General features: G+C 34.7%; 1 protein-coding gene across 5 annotated transcripts in view; it reads left to right on the forward strand.

Moving 5' to 3' along the window:
• Window positions 1–738: 738 nt before the first annotated feature.
• Window positions 739–17,198, forward strand: part of LOC120635131 (zinc finger protein 91-like) — a 101,020-nt gene continuing 84,560 nt past the window's right edge. For 2 of the 5 annotated variants that reach the window (XM_039906063.1, XM_039906062.1), the window contains exons 1-4: window positions 755–1,018; window positions 3,726–3,867; window positions 4,960–5,037; window positions 7,213–7,338. In XM_039906063.1, the coding sequence (XP_039761997.1) occupies window positions 881–1,018; window positions 3,726–3,867; window positions 4,960–5,037; window positions 7,213–7,338 (484 nt within the window). In that variant the 5' untranslated portion in view covers window positions 755–880. Of the gene's footprint in view, window positions 1,019–3,725; window positions 3,868–4,959; window positions 5,038–7,212; window positions 7,339–17,198 lie in introns of all 5 variants that reach the window. The other 3 variants (XM_039906059.1, XM_039906060.1, XM_039906061.1) reach the window with 3 other exon arrangements.

Here is a 17,198-nt window from a genome sequence, read left to right on the forward strand (position 1 = left end):
TCTTTGTGACATTGACAACTTGATTTTTTTTGTTTTGAATTTTGACAGATTCATTATCAGCGTTGGATTTACGGGCTCTTTATATAATTGTCTATGAAACGTATTATAGCTTTTATTTTATATTATTCAAAAGAATATAATTTTGAATGAAACAAAAATATGAGGACCTTGATTCGGAAATAATGAAAATATTGATAAATATTGTTTTTTATCAACTTGACAAAAAACAACGCCAAGATTTGGGCTGAAACAACTATTGTATAGCTTATAATTATAGAAGGAATCAACAAAAAGATATTCTTTCTCAATCGGGATTGGCATATCTGCGGGCTGGCAAAGTGAGTCTATCGTGGAAGTGAATAATTCCGCAGCATGAACTAAAACATTATCTTTTGCGATACTTTACTACTACTACTACTAATCATAACGAAAATATGCTACAAGTAAAATTGTACAATTATACGAAATCCAACTCTGGTAGACTGCCCTGTAGTCTATGGACTCTCAAAATTCGTTCGGAAATTTAAGCAGTTATAAGTCCTTCGGGGGAAGATAAAATAATTAACTGATAGAAACTAAGAGCCGTGACAAACTGTAAATATAGAGCGTGGAAGGTTCTTGTACAATTTTTTAGTTTCGTACCTCTCATGTTAGAAACACTTCAAAACCAAAGTAAAACTGCAATATTTTTTAGTAAACAAAGGACTTGATTTTGTATTTATTGATTTTTACAAGTTTCTGAACGTTTTGTTACCGCTTTCCTTTCCTTTATAAAATGGCGGAGCTTCGATCGTGTAGCGTCGATTGCTTCTTTCTTGGTTTATTCCCATTATTTAACTAATTAATAAGTTTTAATGTTAAGCTAGTGTATTTAGACATAATGGAGGGTGTTTTAAGTGATGGTATGTGCCGGTGTTGTGCCACGGAAGGCACTTTTAAAGACTTCCAAGTTCCTTACCAATGGATGGGTGTAGAAGAAATTTACGCCAATATGTTGAAGGATTGCTTTGATATAACTGTAAGTTTACCATTTAGCATTGTTTTACTCTGATATTCTAAAACTATATGTCTGCTTTGTCATATACATCAAAAAGTACAGCACTGAAAGTACAAAACGCCGACGTCTTTTTACCTTGCAGATTATTTAGGTACCTACATAAAGCGTAGTATAGTAAAAGGAAGCTTTAAAGATTTGAGTCTCGATTAAACTTTTAGCCTTACCTTCTCGATAAATAGTGATTAAATATAAAAATTTGTCGGTATGTGTATGAAATCCAATATGGTGGACAAACACTAAAATACCTAGAGAAAAATATAAAATGAGATAAAATTAAAGATTGATAAGTGTGTATAATACACACATCGCCATCTAGCCCCGAAATTACTTGAGCCTTGCTTGTGTTATGGGTACTAAGATGACTGATTTTATGAATAAAATACAAAAATACTTATAAAATTGAGATAAATAACCCAGACACTGAAAAACATAGTAAATAAATAAACATTCATGTTCATCACACATACATTTTTCAGCCTTGGGATGGAACCCAGACTTGGACTCAGAAAGCAGGTTCTCTGCCCACTGCGCCAATCAAATTTTAATGATTTATATGATCTAGCTAGATTTGGCATCAATAAAAGGTTAATAAAAACACTTGTGTCAAAAGTGTTGGAGGATATCTCAAAATTATAAAATTAAACAAAAAATAAAATAAAATTCTTTTTTGGAATTGGTAGTTACAAATGATTAAATCCTGTTGGTTCAGAATTTCTTAAATTTCGTTTGTTTCGTTTTATGAAGTTGGTTCTTCACTTAGTGGGTAGGCAACTGCTCATAACCTTCTAAAAAATTTTGCTTACCCCGATGGTTGGTTGGAATGGTTCGAGAGTTGTCCTGGCACTTTACAATCAGCTCCTTTATTGTGACGAGCATAAATTGCTTACCAACTATATACTAGACAGCACCTAGTGTAATACTTATTAATTTTTTTGGGTTGGGATGTATTCGAACTGACATCTCTCCATAAATTATAGCCTGAATGTTTTGCTAACTAAGCTACAACTCTCGCACCACACATGCCAAAATGAATATATTATAGATGATAAATTTTAAGAAGCTAAAATTATGACAGTGCATAATCAATACATTTTTGAAAATTTAATTTATGTACATCAAAAGTATACTTCCAATTAGAAAACACATATTAATAATATTTATGTACATAAAAATATAACAAAATTTAAGGAGAAAGTGGACTCTAACAATATTAATATTAGAAGTAAAAATGCATAAAATTAGTAAATCATAATTATGTATGTATTGTATATGATTTTATATTAAGGGTTACATGTATGGTAAAAAAGCTTAGGTATCTCTGCTCTAACTTAATAGCTAAAGATTAACTCAACTGTGAGATTGTGATAACAAAAAAAAAACCTGGCTAAGTTTATTGTGGGCTTTTAGACCAGGGCGCTTTTGGAACCCTCCTAGCTTTAGTTTTTAGGTTATGAATGCAGTTATCACCACCACTTAACATAAGTGACATGTTAAATGTATGAACGCTTCATAAGTGCTTGTGATAATATAACAATTATGAATAAAACAATTCTTGAAATTTTTTTGTATTTGATTAATTTTGTATAGTGCAAACTATATTTATAATTTATTGCTGGAGAGTTGGCCCACATTGAGAATTAGCACCCAATTGATATACATAGTTTCTCTTCTGGGTTGAGTGGCTTGCATAGAGGGTATGCACAGGGTATGCAGATGATAAAGAAATCCCCAGCAGGGCTAGCACGGGCAGGAGATAAAAATATATCCCCTGATTATATCCCCTGACAAGAAATATATAATATACGTGTCCACCTCCTAAAGTACGGGAAATTTGGATATTATTCCCACTTGTGCGCCAGTGCTCTTGAGAGTTAATAAAGCTGTGAGAGAAGATAATGTTTTACCCTGGAGATATAATTGACTCCTGCCCATGCTAGCCATGCTGTATGAGTTATAAATACTTAAGGGTAGGATTTTTATAACCCTTACAATGCCTATCCTTAAGTTTTTTGTTACTCGTACTGCAGATTTTTTTCATTTTATATCATCTGCATACCCTGTGCAGTGTGCATACTCTCTATGCACACACGGTTGAGTGTCTTCTTATTGTTGTCCTTATCTAACATTGTAGGGTTGGCACAATGGAATATTTTTCTATGACTGCTTCTTGCTTTTTTTTTTTCTTGTGGTGGAAATGCTTTATTTAAAAGCTTTTATTAACTCACAAAGATTGCTTTGTGGTGCATTTGCTACTCTGATAAAGTTTAGTGTGTAGGTAGGCATCAGTATCTACGCTAGTGCATGAGGAAATTCCTGTAAACTAGTTGTAAGTTGGAAACAAATAAATAAATTTAAGCTAAGCTACCTGCGAGCGACCCTTGGGCAGGGCAGTGGTTATGTGGTTCTCCCACATCAAAAGGGGGTATTTCCAAACTTAAAACCACAGCGGCATGCCCCTCTCATTGGCTTTGTTAGACGCCCGGGGAACCCATTTCACAACTCCTTTGGGGTAAATTTTTTCATTTTCTTTTAAAATGTCTTGGATAGTCTACAGCTAGGCATCCATTCACTAAACAAAAAAGCTTAACCATAATGGTAAATATTTGAATGTGGACAAGTTGGACTATGTCATTGTCATAGTTAAAAATTGTTTTTTTTTTCTTACTAGCTGTCAATATCAGAAGAGATCAACAATGGAGGTGTATGCGAGGTGTGCATCACTCAACTGCGCAATGCCTGCAACTTCAAACAACAAGTCCAGAAGACTGAAGAGAAATTTAAGAAGAAAATAGAGGAAGGTACATTCAAAGGTAAGGAAATGGAAACTTGACATCTTGGAGATGTCTCTTAAAAAGTTTGAGTTCAATGTTTGTATTAAACATAAGCTTATAGAAAAGTCCTATTATAGTACAAAGTACTATGCAATCGATAAAAAAGCTTGGGTGTGAATTATTGCTCTAACCAGGTTGCTCTTCTTATAGTTTTAAATGACAATGTGAGATGGTGATAACAAAAAAAAACACCCGGCTAAGTTTGCTGTGGGCTTCTTCTTAATCCAGGACGCGTTAGGAACCATCGTAGCTTTAGTTTCTAGTTTACGGATGTGGTTATCGCCATCATCTCACTACCGTGTAATTCTCATGTACGCATCAAAAGTGCCACCTATGGGCCTACTTGAATAAAGATATTTTTGAGTTTGACATTGACTTTTAATATGTTGTCATCGTCATCATCACATCGACCCGTTACCGGCCCACAAGGGGTTTAGGCTGTAGTCAACCACACTGGTCCAGTGCGGGTTGGTGGACTCAACACACCTATCAGAACATTATGTAGAACTCTCACGCATGCAGGTGTCCTCACGATGTTTTCCTTCACCGTTGAAGCAAGTGATTTTATGTACTGCAAGTTAGCCCTTGACTGCGATCTCACCTAATGGTAGGTGATGATGTAGTCTAGGATGTGGGCTAGCCAGTTAGGGAGTACAGTGGTCATACCCCAAATCGGTTTCTAAGTGACATCGCACCGAAACACTAAATCGCTTAGCGGCACGTCTTTGTCGGTAGGGTGGTTACTAGCCACGGCCAAAGCCTCCCACCAGTCCAGACCGGAGGAAATTTAGAAATTATGAATTGCCGGGAATCAAACCCGGGACCTACTTAAATTCAAAGCGCTCACCGTTGCGCCAGAGAGGTCGCCAAAGATGTTTTCCTTTACTGTTGAACTAATACTAGAGAGTACAAAATATACTTCTAGTAAGTATATTGTATATGTTTATAATATTGTATTACCTTCCCCAAGAGTGCTCTGAAAGAGTCTTTTTTAAAATTTAAAAATATAACCTTCGTATAGCAATGTTTGTTTGTTAGAATAAGCGTTGTAATATTTTGTCTTATTTCCAGCTGACTCTATCAAAATGGAGGTGACGCGGTTTGATGATGATGACTCGAATCTGTCAGCGGATGATTTCTCCAGTCAGGGTGAGTTGGAGGACAGAAACATGCAACACAATGTCACGAGTCGCCACGAGTGTTAACTGTTCATGGCCATAAAACAAGTACTTAGTAGTTTACTGGCTGCTTGGAAGCAAGCCACTCCGCTTTCATCTCTCACAAAACAGACACAAAACAAAAAATTACAATGATTGTTAAACTATAACATGATGTTAGAAAAGTGCAATCTGCTGAGTTTCTTGCCGATTCTTCTCAGTTGAATCTGCCTTCCGAACCGGTGGTAGAGTCACTACAAGCAGACTGACTTGACATTTCAAAAGTGCTTATAAACTAGGCCTACTTGAAATAAATAAATTTTTTATAAACTGAAAAGTCACCCCAATTAACAAGGCAAATTACATACATACAATATAGATATACACATCGCCATCTAGCCCCAAAGAAAGCGTAGTTGTGTTATGGGACATGGGTATACTAAGATGATTGATTTTAAGGTTAATACATATAAATACTTATCCTATGCATATAAACACCCAGACACTGAAAAACACTCATGCACACAAACACAAACACAAACACTTTCCAGTAGTGTCACACAAAAATTTACAGCATTTATGAAATTTGGTGTGATTCTATAACTAATTTTTTAAATTTTTATGCTGAACATCTATCGCTGACTTATCTTGCATTTGATAATCTGTATAATTCAACAGAATATAGTACTTACTTAGCCTACAGATTTTTTTCTTTTCATTGAACAATTGACAAAATAAAAAATCACTGTTTATACGAGATGTATCTGGCAGCATAAACAAACCTTATTCTACAACAATACCTGTATAGACAAACATGAACACTTTTATATTTACTATAGTCAATTGCCTATAACGGTCCACTGCTGGACTAAACTCCCACTGAATGGGAAGGTTTGTTCATATGATTGCAGTAGATTTTTTTTTATTTCGCAAAACTGACAATCATCTGCTTACTGTAATATAAACTATAGCACTATTTGGCATGTGTATACAATTGTGTATAAATAGCATGGAAATCGCTGGGTACATAAGGCTGCTGTAAACAGCTAAAAAAAAAATTAAAGCAATATAGATTACTAAGAGAAGAAAAACGAATGAATCAAAAATATTGTGTAAAAAAAATTAGTTAGCAAGGTAGTAGTAGCACAGATGATATTGCTTCCTGGTCTCCATAATATTCCCTTCGCCCTGTACAGAAACCGCGCGGGGGGGGTTTGAACTGTATTCGGATCTGCCATCACCTGATATTTACATAAATGAGTAAATTAGTACTAAAATTTAGTTCTTAGTCTCAGGTGAAATAAGGCTTGAGATATTTAATTAAAAAAAAAAAAAAAAGAATAATAGAATAGAATGAAAAAAAAAACTTTATTGCAACACAACACATTAGGAAAAACACAAGGAAAACAGTAATAGTACTACATGTATATATAAGACTAACTACTTTTGTTCTAAGACTTTTTTCTTCAGCACTTTACATAGCATTAGCATGCTCTACTGTTCATTACTCTGCGTGCGAATCACAACTGGATAGTGCGGTCACTGACCCGACTACGCGAAGTTGCCGAATAACTTGTATGTGGTTTCAGTGTAATGTAACTTTAAAGAAATAACATCATTAATTAAATATTGGATGGAAGCAAGCGTTACTTTGCGGAATTCCATGATATATAGTATGAAAATTAAGCTTAATTTTTAGTACTCCGCGAAAAGTAGGAGAATCTGTATGGTGTAATTTATAATTTCTACATAGTTGTTATAAAATTTATTCATTGTAAAGTCAACATCTCCTGTGGATGCTCCGGTTTCGGAGCGAAACGTGCTTTGTCGAAGATCTGTTTGGTGAAGGGTAAAAAGATTGAAGAAATTATAAATTACACCATACAGATTTTCTTACTTTTCGCGGAGTATAGGAAATTAAGCTTCATTTTCATAATATATGATTTCTTAATTTTTTTGTATGAAATAAATTAATACTGAATCTTGAAAAGTCGCAGAACACAATTTGTTAGTTTATAATGTTTGGAACTATAAGGCAGAGAGCTTTCTGGTATTTAATATGTAACTCTGTATACTCATAGGAAGCGTGCGGTGAAAGATTGTGCTAAACGCGCCTAAAGTAGTTATCACTTCAATAATAATAAAGAAAAAATTTTACATTTTTCAGAATACGAAGTACCAATAAAAGTGGAGAAAGTTGAGGACAGGCCCAAAAAGCGTCAAGCGGCGTCCAAAGCGTCAACGTCGAAGGCCAAGAAGGCTAAAACGTCCGTCGGAGAACCATCAGCTAAACGTAAGTGGATAGTTTATTTTACCTAGTGACTTTGGTATTGCGTTCACGAGGATACTTAGCCTAGGCCTTCCATTTTTTTTGTCTGTTTGTGGGCTTGTCTCCGTACTTGTTTGGTTGTACGTAGTGCCGCTGGTACGTCTGCCCGCTAGGTAAATCCAGCTCACTCCAGAAGCTTAGCAGACCACCAGTGGCGTGCATAGAGAGCAAGAAAATCTTCAGTATGTGTTATAAAAACCATAAAGCCTACCCTAAAGGTTTTTATGACTCTTACTAGAGTTTTTTTTTTCTCTCTCTGAGACTTTGTGCACATTCTGTATGTTAGCCACTGCAGACCACCCAGGTCTCCGAGTACTCACCAAGTCTCACCCACAGTAGGGGTACTGTGGGAGGTTTAAATGATTTAAGACTTAAGTTCTCCTGGTTAAAACACATAATAATGTTTACTTACCATGATAAATATTTGAAATTGGCCTTACTTCAACAAAGTTTCAACGGGTTCGGGATAATCATAGGTATGGCATATGACCCTGATAATTTATAAACGGTGAGTTGCAAACATCCAATGAAGAGGTAATATGTGGTGTTACAATAGAAGCAGTCGATTTTTGTCCAGGCCAACCCAGCCTGTATGCAGGAAGAATGGAAAAATCCCTTGCCTCAACACTCTCTTATACAGATGCTATAGAACATTGCCCTGATAATATAAAAAGGGTTTGCTGAGAATAGCCAATGCGAGGACCATGGAATGTTATAGTAAAAACAGTGAAATTTTTGACCAGGCCAAGCAGGAAAAATAGTAATCCATTCTTTCACCAAACTCAATGACAGTGAGTTGCTAAAGAAGTTGTAGCAGAGTTTACTTTAAAACAAAAATAGCTACCAACTGGAATGCTAAATGCTTCTTACAACGGTCACCGTTTTAATTTCTTATGTTTGGAGTGAAGTTCTTCAAAAACTTACCTATTTACCTATGAGAGATTATGGTTACCTAATGACCACATTTGTTTCTCGAGCCTTAAAAGTAGAGTTACCATCAAACTTGGAAGGTGTATAACCTTGGATTAAAGAAAACAGAAATACTAGAAGGTTGACTGTTACATGGTACTTACGTCTGCACAGAGAATAATGGTTGGAAGACCTTGGCTGGTCAACCATCTTAGATTGTGGTCAGCTAATGACCAGGCTTGCACCAAACTTGGAAGGTTTATAACCCTGGAATGCAAGGACATTGGTGGACAACGTACTGTCTGCTGATAGAGTGTTTGGAAAAAAGAAATCTTGCACCATTGTACACTTACGGATGGTACAGTGGAAACATCTAAAAAATGTCTCTTTTATGACTGAAGTTAGATAGTATCTCGACTCCAATCATATGGATCCAATGATACCTTCAATCTACGGCCACTTGCAAATATGTATTGTCAATTTCAAACAAATATTGTGGTATGTAATCATTTCTAATTACAGGTAGCTCATTTACAGCATTGATAACCCCCCACCTAATGCAGAAACATATGTGTATATGTTTAAACTATATATATATATCATTATAAAGCCCGTACCGTTTACCATGCCCTAAAACTCCATTATCCTTTCACTAACTTGTATGATTTGATGATGACTTTATCTTATATTAAATTCTAGTCAAACAAAAGTTGCAGAGCTTTGTTCGAAGATAGGTTCACACGTTGATATTTGCTCAAATGAAATTATATTAGTTACATATATATGTAGACCTAGTAGAGGTATTATAGATCTATCATGAACGCAACACCAATAGTTCACTTTGAAAATTTGTGGAAAAGCTACGTAAGCACATTTAAATATTTTGTTGTTTTATATATTATTATTCACCAGAACTGCGAGCCAACAAATACTTATACATTAGCAACACAAAAGAAAACTTGTTGTCAAAACAAATTACTTCAAGATCCCTACCTTAGTTTCCACTAGTGGCGTGCACTTCATTGAGAGTGTTCCGAAGAGTTGTTTGCGTTGATACCTCCTTCCCTGTTCTCTGACCGCACCTCACGCCCTAGAAATAAATTCCACCCTCATCATCTGGATGCCTGGTATTCTTCTACTGTTCGAAATACCAGATAATTTCTACCGCGTACTTGCAAATTATGGAACAATCTCCCATCTGATGTGTTTCCTCAAAAATACAATCTAGGGTTATTCAAGGGGCGGATAAACAAATGCCTTAAAAGCCGGCAACGCATCGGTGGCTCCTCTGGTGCTGCAGATGTTTATGGGCGGCGGTGATCACTTATCATCAGGTTACCCACTTACTCGTTTGCCCGCTATTAATATAGAAAAAAAAAATGCATGCACAAAAGCACTGCCTACCCTAAAAGTATCAGAATATAGAAAGACGTAGTCCACCCCTCGGGCCGAGTGCGGATTGGTAGACTTCAAACAAACCTTTGAGAACGTTATGATGAGTTATGCCGTTTTTACTTAACCAAGGCATCGCCTAAATCGTACGATTTAGGCTTTGGTTATAGGAGAAAAAAAAGTTTCACCAACTCTTAGGTGACAACTTTTTTTTATTACCTTAAATTTCTTTTTTTTATAACCCTAAATCCATACGACAAATGACAATGAGAATGCAAACACAAAATACCGCACCTTGTGGTAAGAGCCATAGACAAGTTAGATTATCTGAGTTGACGAGTGAAAATCGATTGTAGGAATAGGAATCTCTAGGCTTTGGCTTGTGATAATTTTACTGGTAAAATGGTCTTTAGAAGATTGCACACTGCTTAAACTCGGTATAGGATGCTTTTTTTACAACAAACTTCTGATTTAAGTTAAATTTTTAGTAGTGTACTGAAGTAAAATAGTCTCCGTGTAAAGTATAGTTTATTTTACTCATTAAAGTTTAGGTTACTTTGTTACAATGATATGCAGATAATAGGCAAGGAAACATATTGCAAAAACAAAACACCACACTAATATAAAATTACATGTCGTTTTTAAATTGGACATTATTTGCCATAGGTCGGTAGTAGGAAATATTATTGTTATTATTTATGCATCTTTAAATATAAAAAAAAAATCACATTTTAATTCTCATATTTATAACTAGCATTTCTGCAAAAACAAAAACTTTCATATAAATTTCCAACTCCTATCGTAACTTCTCATAACAATTTCTTAGCTGTAACCTACATCCTAGAAGGAATCTACTGTTAAAATTTCAAGTTTGTAGGCTGTATAGTTCCTTAGATTTCGTGTTTAGATTAGTCAGTGAGTCAGTGGATTTCTCTTTTATATATTTAGATTAGAAAAAATACTAATATCGAGTATTGTATTATATATTTATTTTATTTTATTTATTATTATTAATCAGAACGGTCGAAAAAGCCAATTACATTTATTTAAATTTGTTAAAATAATTACGTCAGCTTTTCCACGGCATTTCAAATATACAACCTGTTTATTTTTAAGTGTCTTTACGTGTCTTTTCCAGGAGATGGTATTACAAAATTATAGAGTATATCTTATTATTATTTTAAACAATGCAAGCTTACCTACATTAGTTTCTAATTAAACGAAGCTATTTAACACGACGTATATTCTATTGGACGTTCAACGGATAGTCATAAATAAATTTAACTGATGGAAGCAGGTACCTATTACTTGACGCAGTTCTATGATATAACAACGAATATATAGCTTAATTTGCTATGTTCCGCGCAAACCAGGCAAATCTGCACGGTGGCAGTTTTATAATTTCTCAAATCTTTATACACCACCAGTGGCGTGCATTGGGTTTCTTACCAGGGTATGCATAAAACGGTAGGCAGTGCTTTTGTGCATGTATGAAGTTCACGTCACCGTACCTCACGCAACACAGATCTTGCCAAATGCACTCACCAGGCACTCTGACACTGGTCATCAGGAGATGTTGACTTCGTGGTCAACCCATTACCGACTCATTTCTCCTCTCAGAATGAGAAGGGTTTCAGACGTAGCTCTACCACCCTGGCATTGAATGGATTGGTAGTCTTGACACGCCTTTGAGAAATTTATTGGGAACAGGATTATTGGATGCAAGTTTCCTCACGATGTATTCCTTCACCGTTGAAGCAAGTTATATTTACCTGATTGATGTTGACTTTACAATTCAAAATGTCTTAACAATGCAAAATTGCTAAGACATCTATACCAAACGTACGCACAGCACTCTCTGTTTGAAAAAAAAAATGACGCTGTCTGTATTCCTTCACCGTTGAAGCAAGTTATATTTACTCGATGATGTAGACTTTACAATTCAAAATTGCTAAGACAACTGTACCAAACGTGCGCAAAGCACTCACTGTTTCAATAAAAATGGCCATACCCTTTATGATTTAAGAAACTATAAAAAAAACACCGTGCAAATATGTCTGGTTTTTGCATATTATTGCAAATTAAACTTTATTGTTATTGTTGACTGTTATTTATTTATTTTCAATTAATCAGTACGGACAAATCCACTTAAACTAATTAATAATTACATTACTATTCTCATTATATTTATGAACTACGCGAACAATATGCATTTTTTTTTTTTTTATAAATTAGGGTACAAAAATTGAAAAGTGAGAAACACTAATAATAATGCTAACACCAATAAAAAGTCAATGTCAATATAAATATATTGTCAGTAAGGCTGTTAGTGATAAAGAGTACTAATAAAGAAAAAGATCATAAAGCGATCGCAGCGGCGTGCATAGAGGGTACTCGGATGATATAATATAAATAAATATACTACAATACACACATCGTAATCTAGCCCCAAAGTAAGCGTAACTTGTGTTATGGGTACTAAGATGACTGATGAATATTTTTATGAATAACATACACAAATACTTTGAATATACATATAAACACCCAGACACTGAAAAACATTCATGCTCATCGCACAAGCATTTTCCAGTTGTGGGAATCGAATCGAAAGGGTCGCTGCAAACAGCGCCAATCGGCCGTCTATATAAAATGAAGAGAATGTCCAAAAAGAGTTATAAATACTTGAGGGTAGGCTTTTTATAACTCTCACAATGCCTATTCTTAGGTTTTTTTTTTTAAACTCTTACTGCAGATTATCTTCATTTTATATCATCTGCATATCCTGTGCATACCCCTCTATGCACGCCAATGAGCCATTGGTAATCCAACCCGTTACTGGCCCACTGCAGAACACGGGTCTCAGAATGAGAAGGCATTAGGCCGGAGTCCACCAGGCTGGCCAAGTAGACTTCTCACGCCCGCAGAACGTTATGGAGAACTCTCATGCAAGTTTCCTTACGATGTTTTCCTTCACCGTTAAAGCAAGTCAAAGGTTGTCTGGAAGAGATCGCTTTAAGACCGCCTTTGCACGCTCTATTTTGTTTTTGTTAAGTTTCTTCTGTATTTGTGTTTAATGTGTGTGTGCAATAAAGACTTAAAACAAACAAACAAACAAGTGATATTTCACGCCTCATAAGCGAAGCGAAGCTTTGAGGTGGGTATTACTGACAGTTTACGCACACCGAGTGATTCTCCAACTTGAAGTGTCACTTTTTTTATTCTTTATTGCTCTTATACGTGAATATAAATAGACAAATGTTGAGAAAAAACAATTTTCAACACTCATGATATTTTAAAATCTCATTTTATTATTTAAACTAATCAAAGAATTGTTTAAAAAAAGTTCTGTCTTGGGCGTCCGTGTGTCTGTATGTGCGGATCCCGTATCCTGTGGTCACGATAACGAGCGAAATACTTCACTTATCGAGTTCGTTTTTTTTATAGGCTTCAGTATTTTGAGGAACAGAAGCATATTACTTTTCACGGTATTATTAGATGTAGTTACCATTATTTATTTATAATGATACATATTTTTTTCTTTAAAATATAAATATAACCTAAAATAAACTATTTGAAACTAAATAAATACTAAAACGTCCTCGAAACCACCGCAGCGAGGCACAGTTCCTAAGATGCTGGCAGCATTGCCCCTTTGGATGGCCAAACTAATCCGTTGGCCAAGGTAACTGCCCGCTCTAGGATCACCGGTAGACTCGATAACCCTTTTCGATAATTCTTTGAAAAGGGCTCTTGCCTCCGGACCCCACGGTCCCAAAGTCTCTACTCCAAAAGGCACAAAAATGTAGTTTAATTATTATTTACGAATACTCTCAATTTTATTGCAATGAATGAGATTATGAGGCGTGCAATTTTGGATTTTCCAACTATTTAAATGCTACAAACGCACATAACTTAGAGAAGCAACTCTTAGCTTCTCTAAGTTTTGTGTTCCCGGGAACACATAACTTATAGGAATTGAAACCGTTCCCCCGCAAGACCCACACTCTAAAAAAAATTGGTTATTCCTAACAAGATAGTGATTGTTGCGATCAAGCATCTTGATTCCATACGAGCCTAACAAGAACATAGATACATCAAATAAGATGATAATGATTGTTTATCATAATTCAATGGACTGGGCAACTGTATTGCTCCTATTATTGTTACTTAACTAAGGCATATTCTTAACTGATTCAATTTACGTACTTGTTTAAGCTAAATAATTAAAAATGATCTAATCATACAAAGAAGTAAATAATAATAGAAACAACGTATTTATTTGTTAGAATCAATGAACATACCTACATTGTTAGCTCAATCTATAATGAACTTGCTGCTATAACTAATCAGCTTTTGTTATGTTTATTATCATAATTGTTATAATTTATATAACGTCAACTAAGAGAAAATCTCTCTTAGTTGGCTTTCTATTTTTAGAGTGCACCAGGTATTTTGTCAAGTATTCTGATACGGCTCGTAAAATGCAAAATATCATCAATATCGGTTCAGCACTGACGTATTTTCGCATCTGTATAATATAGATTGTCTATAGATATTAAACTGATTTTTTTTTTATTTGTACTTTTTGTCATTGATCGACCGCTGTCACACAATGGTCATAGGACAGGAAAGACTTGGTGTCCCGGTGTTTAGAAGTTTTTATTAATTCATCGAAAATATCGGGAGAATCTAACCTAAAAAAGTTTAGCGGCTGTTTAAATGGCTAAATTCAAATATTTCTTTATTAAATTAGGCACATAGATGGCACTTTTGATGCGTTTATTACATACAAGTGTGTAATGTAGTGATGGCGATAACTACATTCGTAAACTTAAAACTAAAGCTACGAGGGTTCTCGCCCTGCTCTAAGATAAAGCCCACAACAAACTTAGCCGGGGTTTCTTTCATTTGAAAATAATTAAGAAGCGACCTGGTTAGAGCTATAGTTCACACCCAAGCTTTTTTATCGTTTACGTATTCTTTTATACTATAATAGGATTTGACCTCAAATGTGCTGGTTGTGTCATTGCGTATTTTTTAAGTTTGTAAGCATTTTAGTTTAGGAAAAATGTGCATCAATTTTTTCGTCACAAGTACCACATCGGCTTAGCAGGTACTGCCAACCTACCAACCTTGAAGAGTCAGTCGTACCGTAACGCGACTTAACGTTACGGTACGAGCATCAAAACATCCAAGAGGTGTGATGTGAAACTTAACGGAGATGTTAGTATGTACATTATATCTTGATCACGGCATAAACTGCTGAACTGATTTTGAATGCATTTTTGCTTTCATTTGTTGATTGTTTAATAACTAGTTTGTATAGGTATCTGTTTATAGGAAATTGTGAGCCGACAGAAGCGCGGGGAACCGCTCTTAACTTATTTATAATTCCTTAAAAAGAAGTAAGGAATATTAAACCCCTCTTGGATAGTGGCGTGCATAAGGTTTTTACCCTGGTAGGCAATGTACATAAATCTTTTCGTACATAATACAGCTAAGAACAAATATACGATTAAAAAAAAAACTTTATATGTGTAGGATCTCCTTAAGACTAGTTTACATTACAGAAAATGCGTAATGAAAATTAGTTTTAAGAACGTAGGAATTCTACACGTATAATGTCTTTTTATCGTATATTGGTTCTTAGCTGTATTATGTACGAGAAGATTCCACAGGCTTAATGCGTGAAGCAATAGCGATAAAAAAAAAACAATTAAACCTCTCGAAGGTTAATATAAAAAAAAAAAAACTATTTAACTTTCCCTAGTTATTCGATGAATTTTTTTTCGTCTATAATCTTGTAATACTGTCAATTATTTGTTAGAAAAGTGTCAATTTAACTGTCAAAGCATACTAATCCTTCTCTAATTTTCTACCAACGTTTTACGTCCAACCCGTAAAATAACTCTATAGGGGTGTGACAAGCGACGTTTGTATTTGAACCAAAACTCAAAAGTTATATTCCCAAATGGTTGTGATGGTGATAACGATATTCGTCATCTTGAAATTAAAGCTAGGAGGATTCAAAGCGTAGCTTTAAAGTCTTGAAAAAAATATGTCTACCATTTTCTCGTTCGATTTTGACGAGAAAATGGTTAAACATAATTATCTCGTCGCGCGCCAATATGGTACGACTAAGCAAAGGAGATGACGATGATCTCAGTTATTATTTTTGTTATCACACCTTGATAGTGTCGCTTAAAACTTACGTGCGGAGTAATTCGTATAGAAACTCTTATCTCGTGTACATAAGTAGGATTTTCCTTTAAGCTTAAGAAAACTAAAACTATTAGGATCAAAACAACTCAACATGGACACAAATACCAACAGTGTTCTTTTGTATTCATTATTTTCGTTCGCCTTTGTTTACGAACATTTACTTGCTTTACTCTACTCCGACAACAATTCCAAAGATTTCTCCGCAAACTAATAGACAATAACAACGAAATATACAATAATATAAATTAAATAACAAATGCGATATTCCGATAACACAACGAACGAAATTTTTATATATAAAAAAAAACAACAAGATATTATGGAAGTACACAAAGTGTTTTATGAAGATAGAGAAAGAGTTACGAAGAGGAATGAGTTGAGTCGAAGAAGACAGCGGAAACGTTTTGCTATTTACTGAAGTTAGGAAGTTATGGAAGGTAAGTGCAGTTTTGCGGTACACTATACGAAAACTTTAATATTACCCTCATTTATGCCACCAGAAATAGTAGACTGTTTTTTTTAAATCACACAATTATAAGGATGTAGGATCTGTTGTGTTACATTTCGTATGTCCTGAAATTTGGATGGTATTGTATTTATCCAAAAAAAAAAAATTTAAATATTAAAAAACTAATCAATGAAGTCCCTCGATATTAGTCCATTAATTTTGTTGAGAATTAGGAATAATATTTCCCTTCAGTCGGTTGAGGACGGGTACATAGTTTATTAACATTTATTAGCTCATTAGCTGAGAAGCAGTTGAAACGATACAAAATTATGTGTCTGAATTTGTGTCTTTTTAACTCTAAACAAAAGCTCAGCCAAGGTAAAATATGCTCTATAGATCTCGGCAGAAGACTTATTATTTTATGAATCCGCTGCGTCGCAATAATTTCTTATCTTATACCTTGTCTTATTTAGGATGAGAATTTTTGCAGATGGACTCCCGTATAGTTTCGTATTCTTTTCCGGTAAAACATCAGATAGTAGTAACACATAATTCTGAAAATTAAGCTTAATTTGTTATACTTCGAGAAAAGCGGGAGAATCTGTATGGTGTAATTTTTAATTTCTCCAATCCTTATACTCCTCTTACTACTCTCCTCCTACTCTAACTACTCTTTCTTATAGGAGATGTTGACTTTACAATGAATGTTAATTGTTTACAATTATTTATTGCAAAGTCAACATTTATAAGAAAGAGTAAGTAGTATACAGGACTTGTTTTTTTAAAACTTAATCGCCTTTGTTCAGCTCTGAGAGGATCCCCTATAAATTAAATGTAATGTTTTATGTTCTTA

The sequence above is a fragment of the Pararge aegeria genome, chromosome 26 (genome assembly GCF_905163445.1).
Source record: "Pararge aegeria chromosome 26, ilParAegt1.1, whole genome shotgun sequence".
Lineage (NCBI taxonomy): Eukaryota > Metazoa > Arthropoda > Insecta > Lepidoptera > Nymphalidae > Pararge > Pararge aegeria.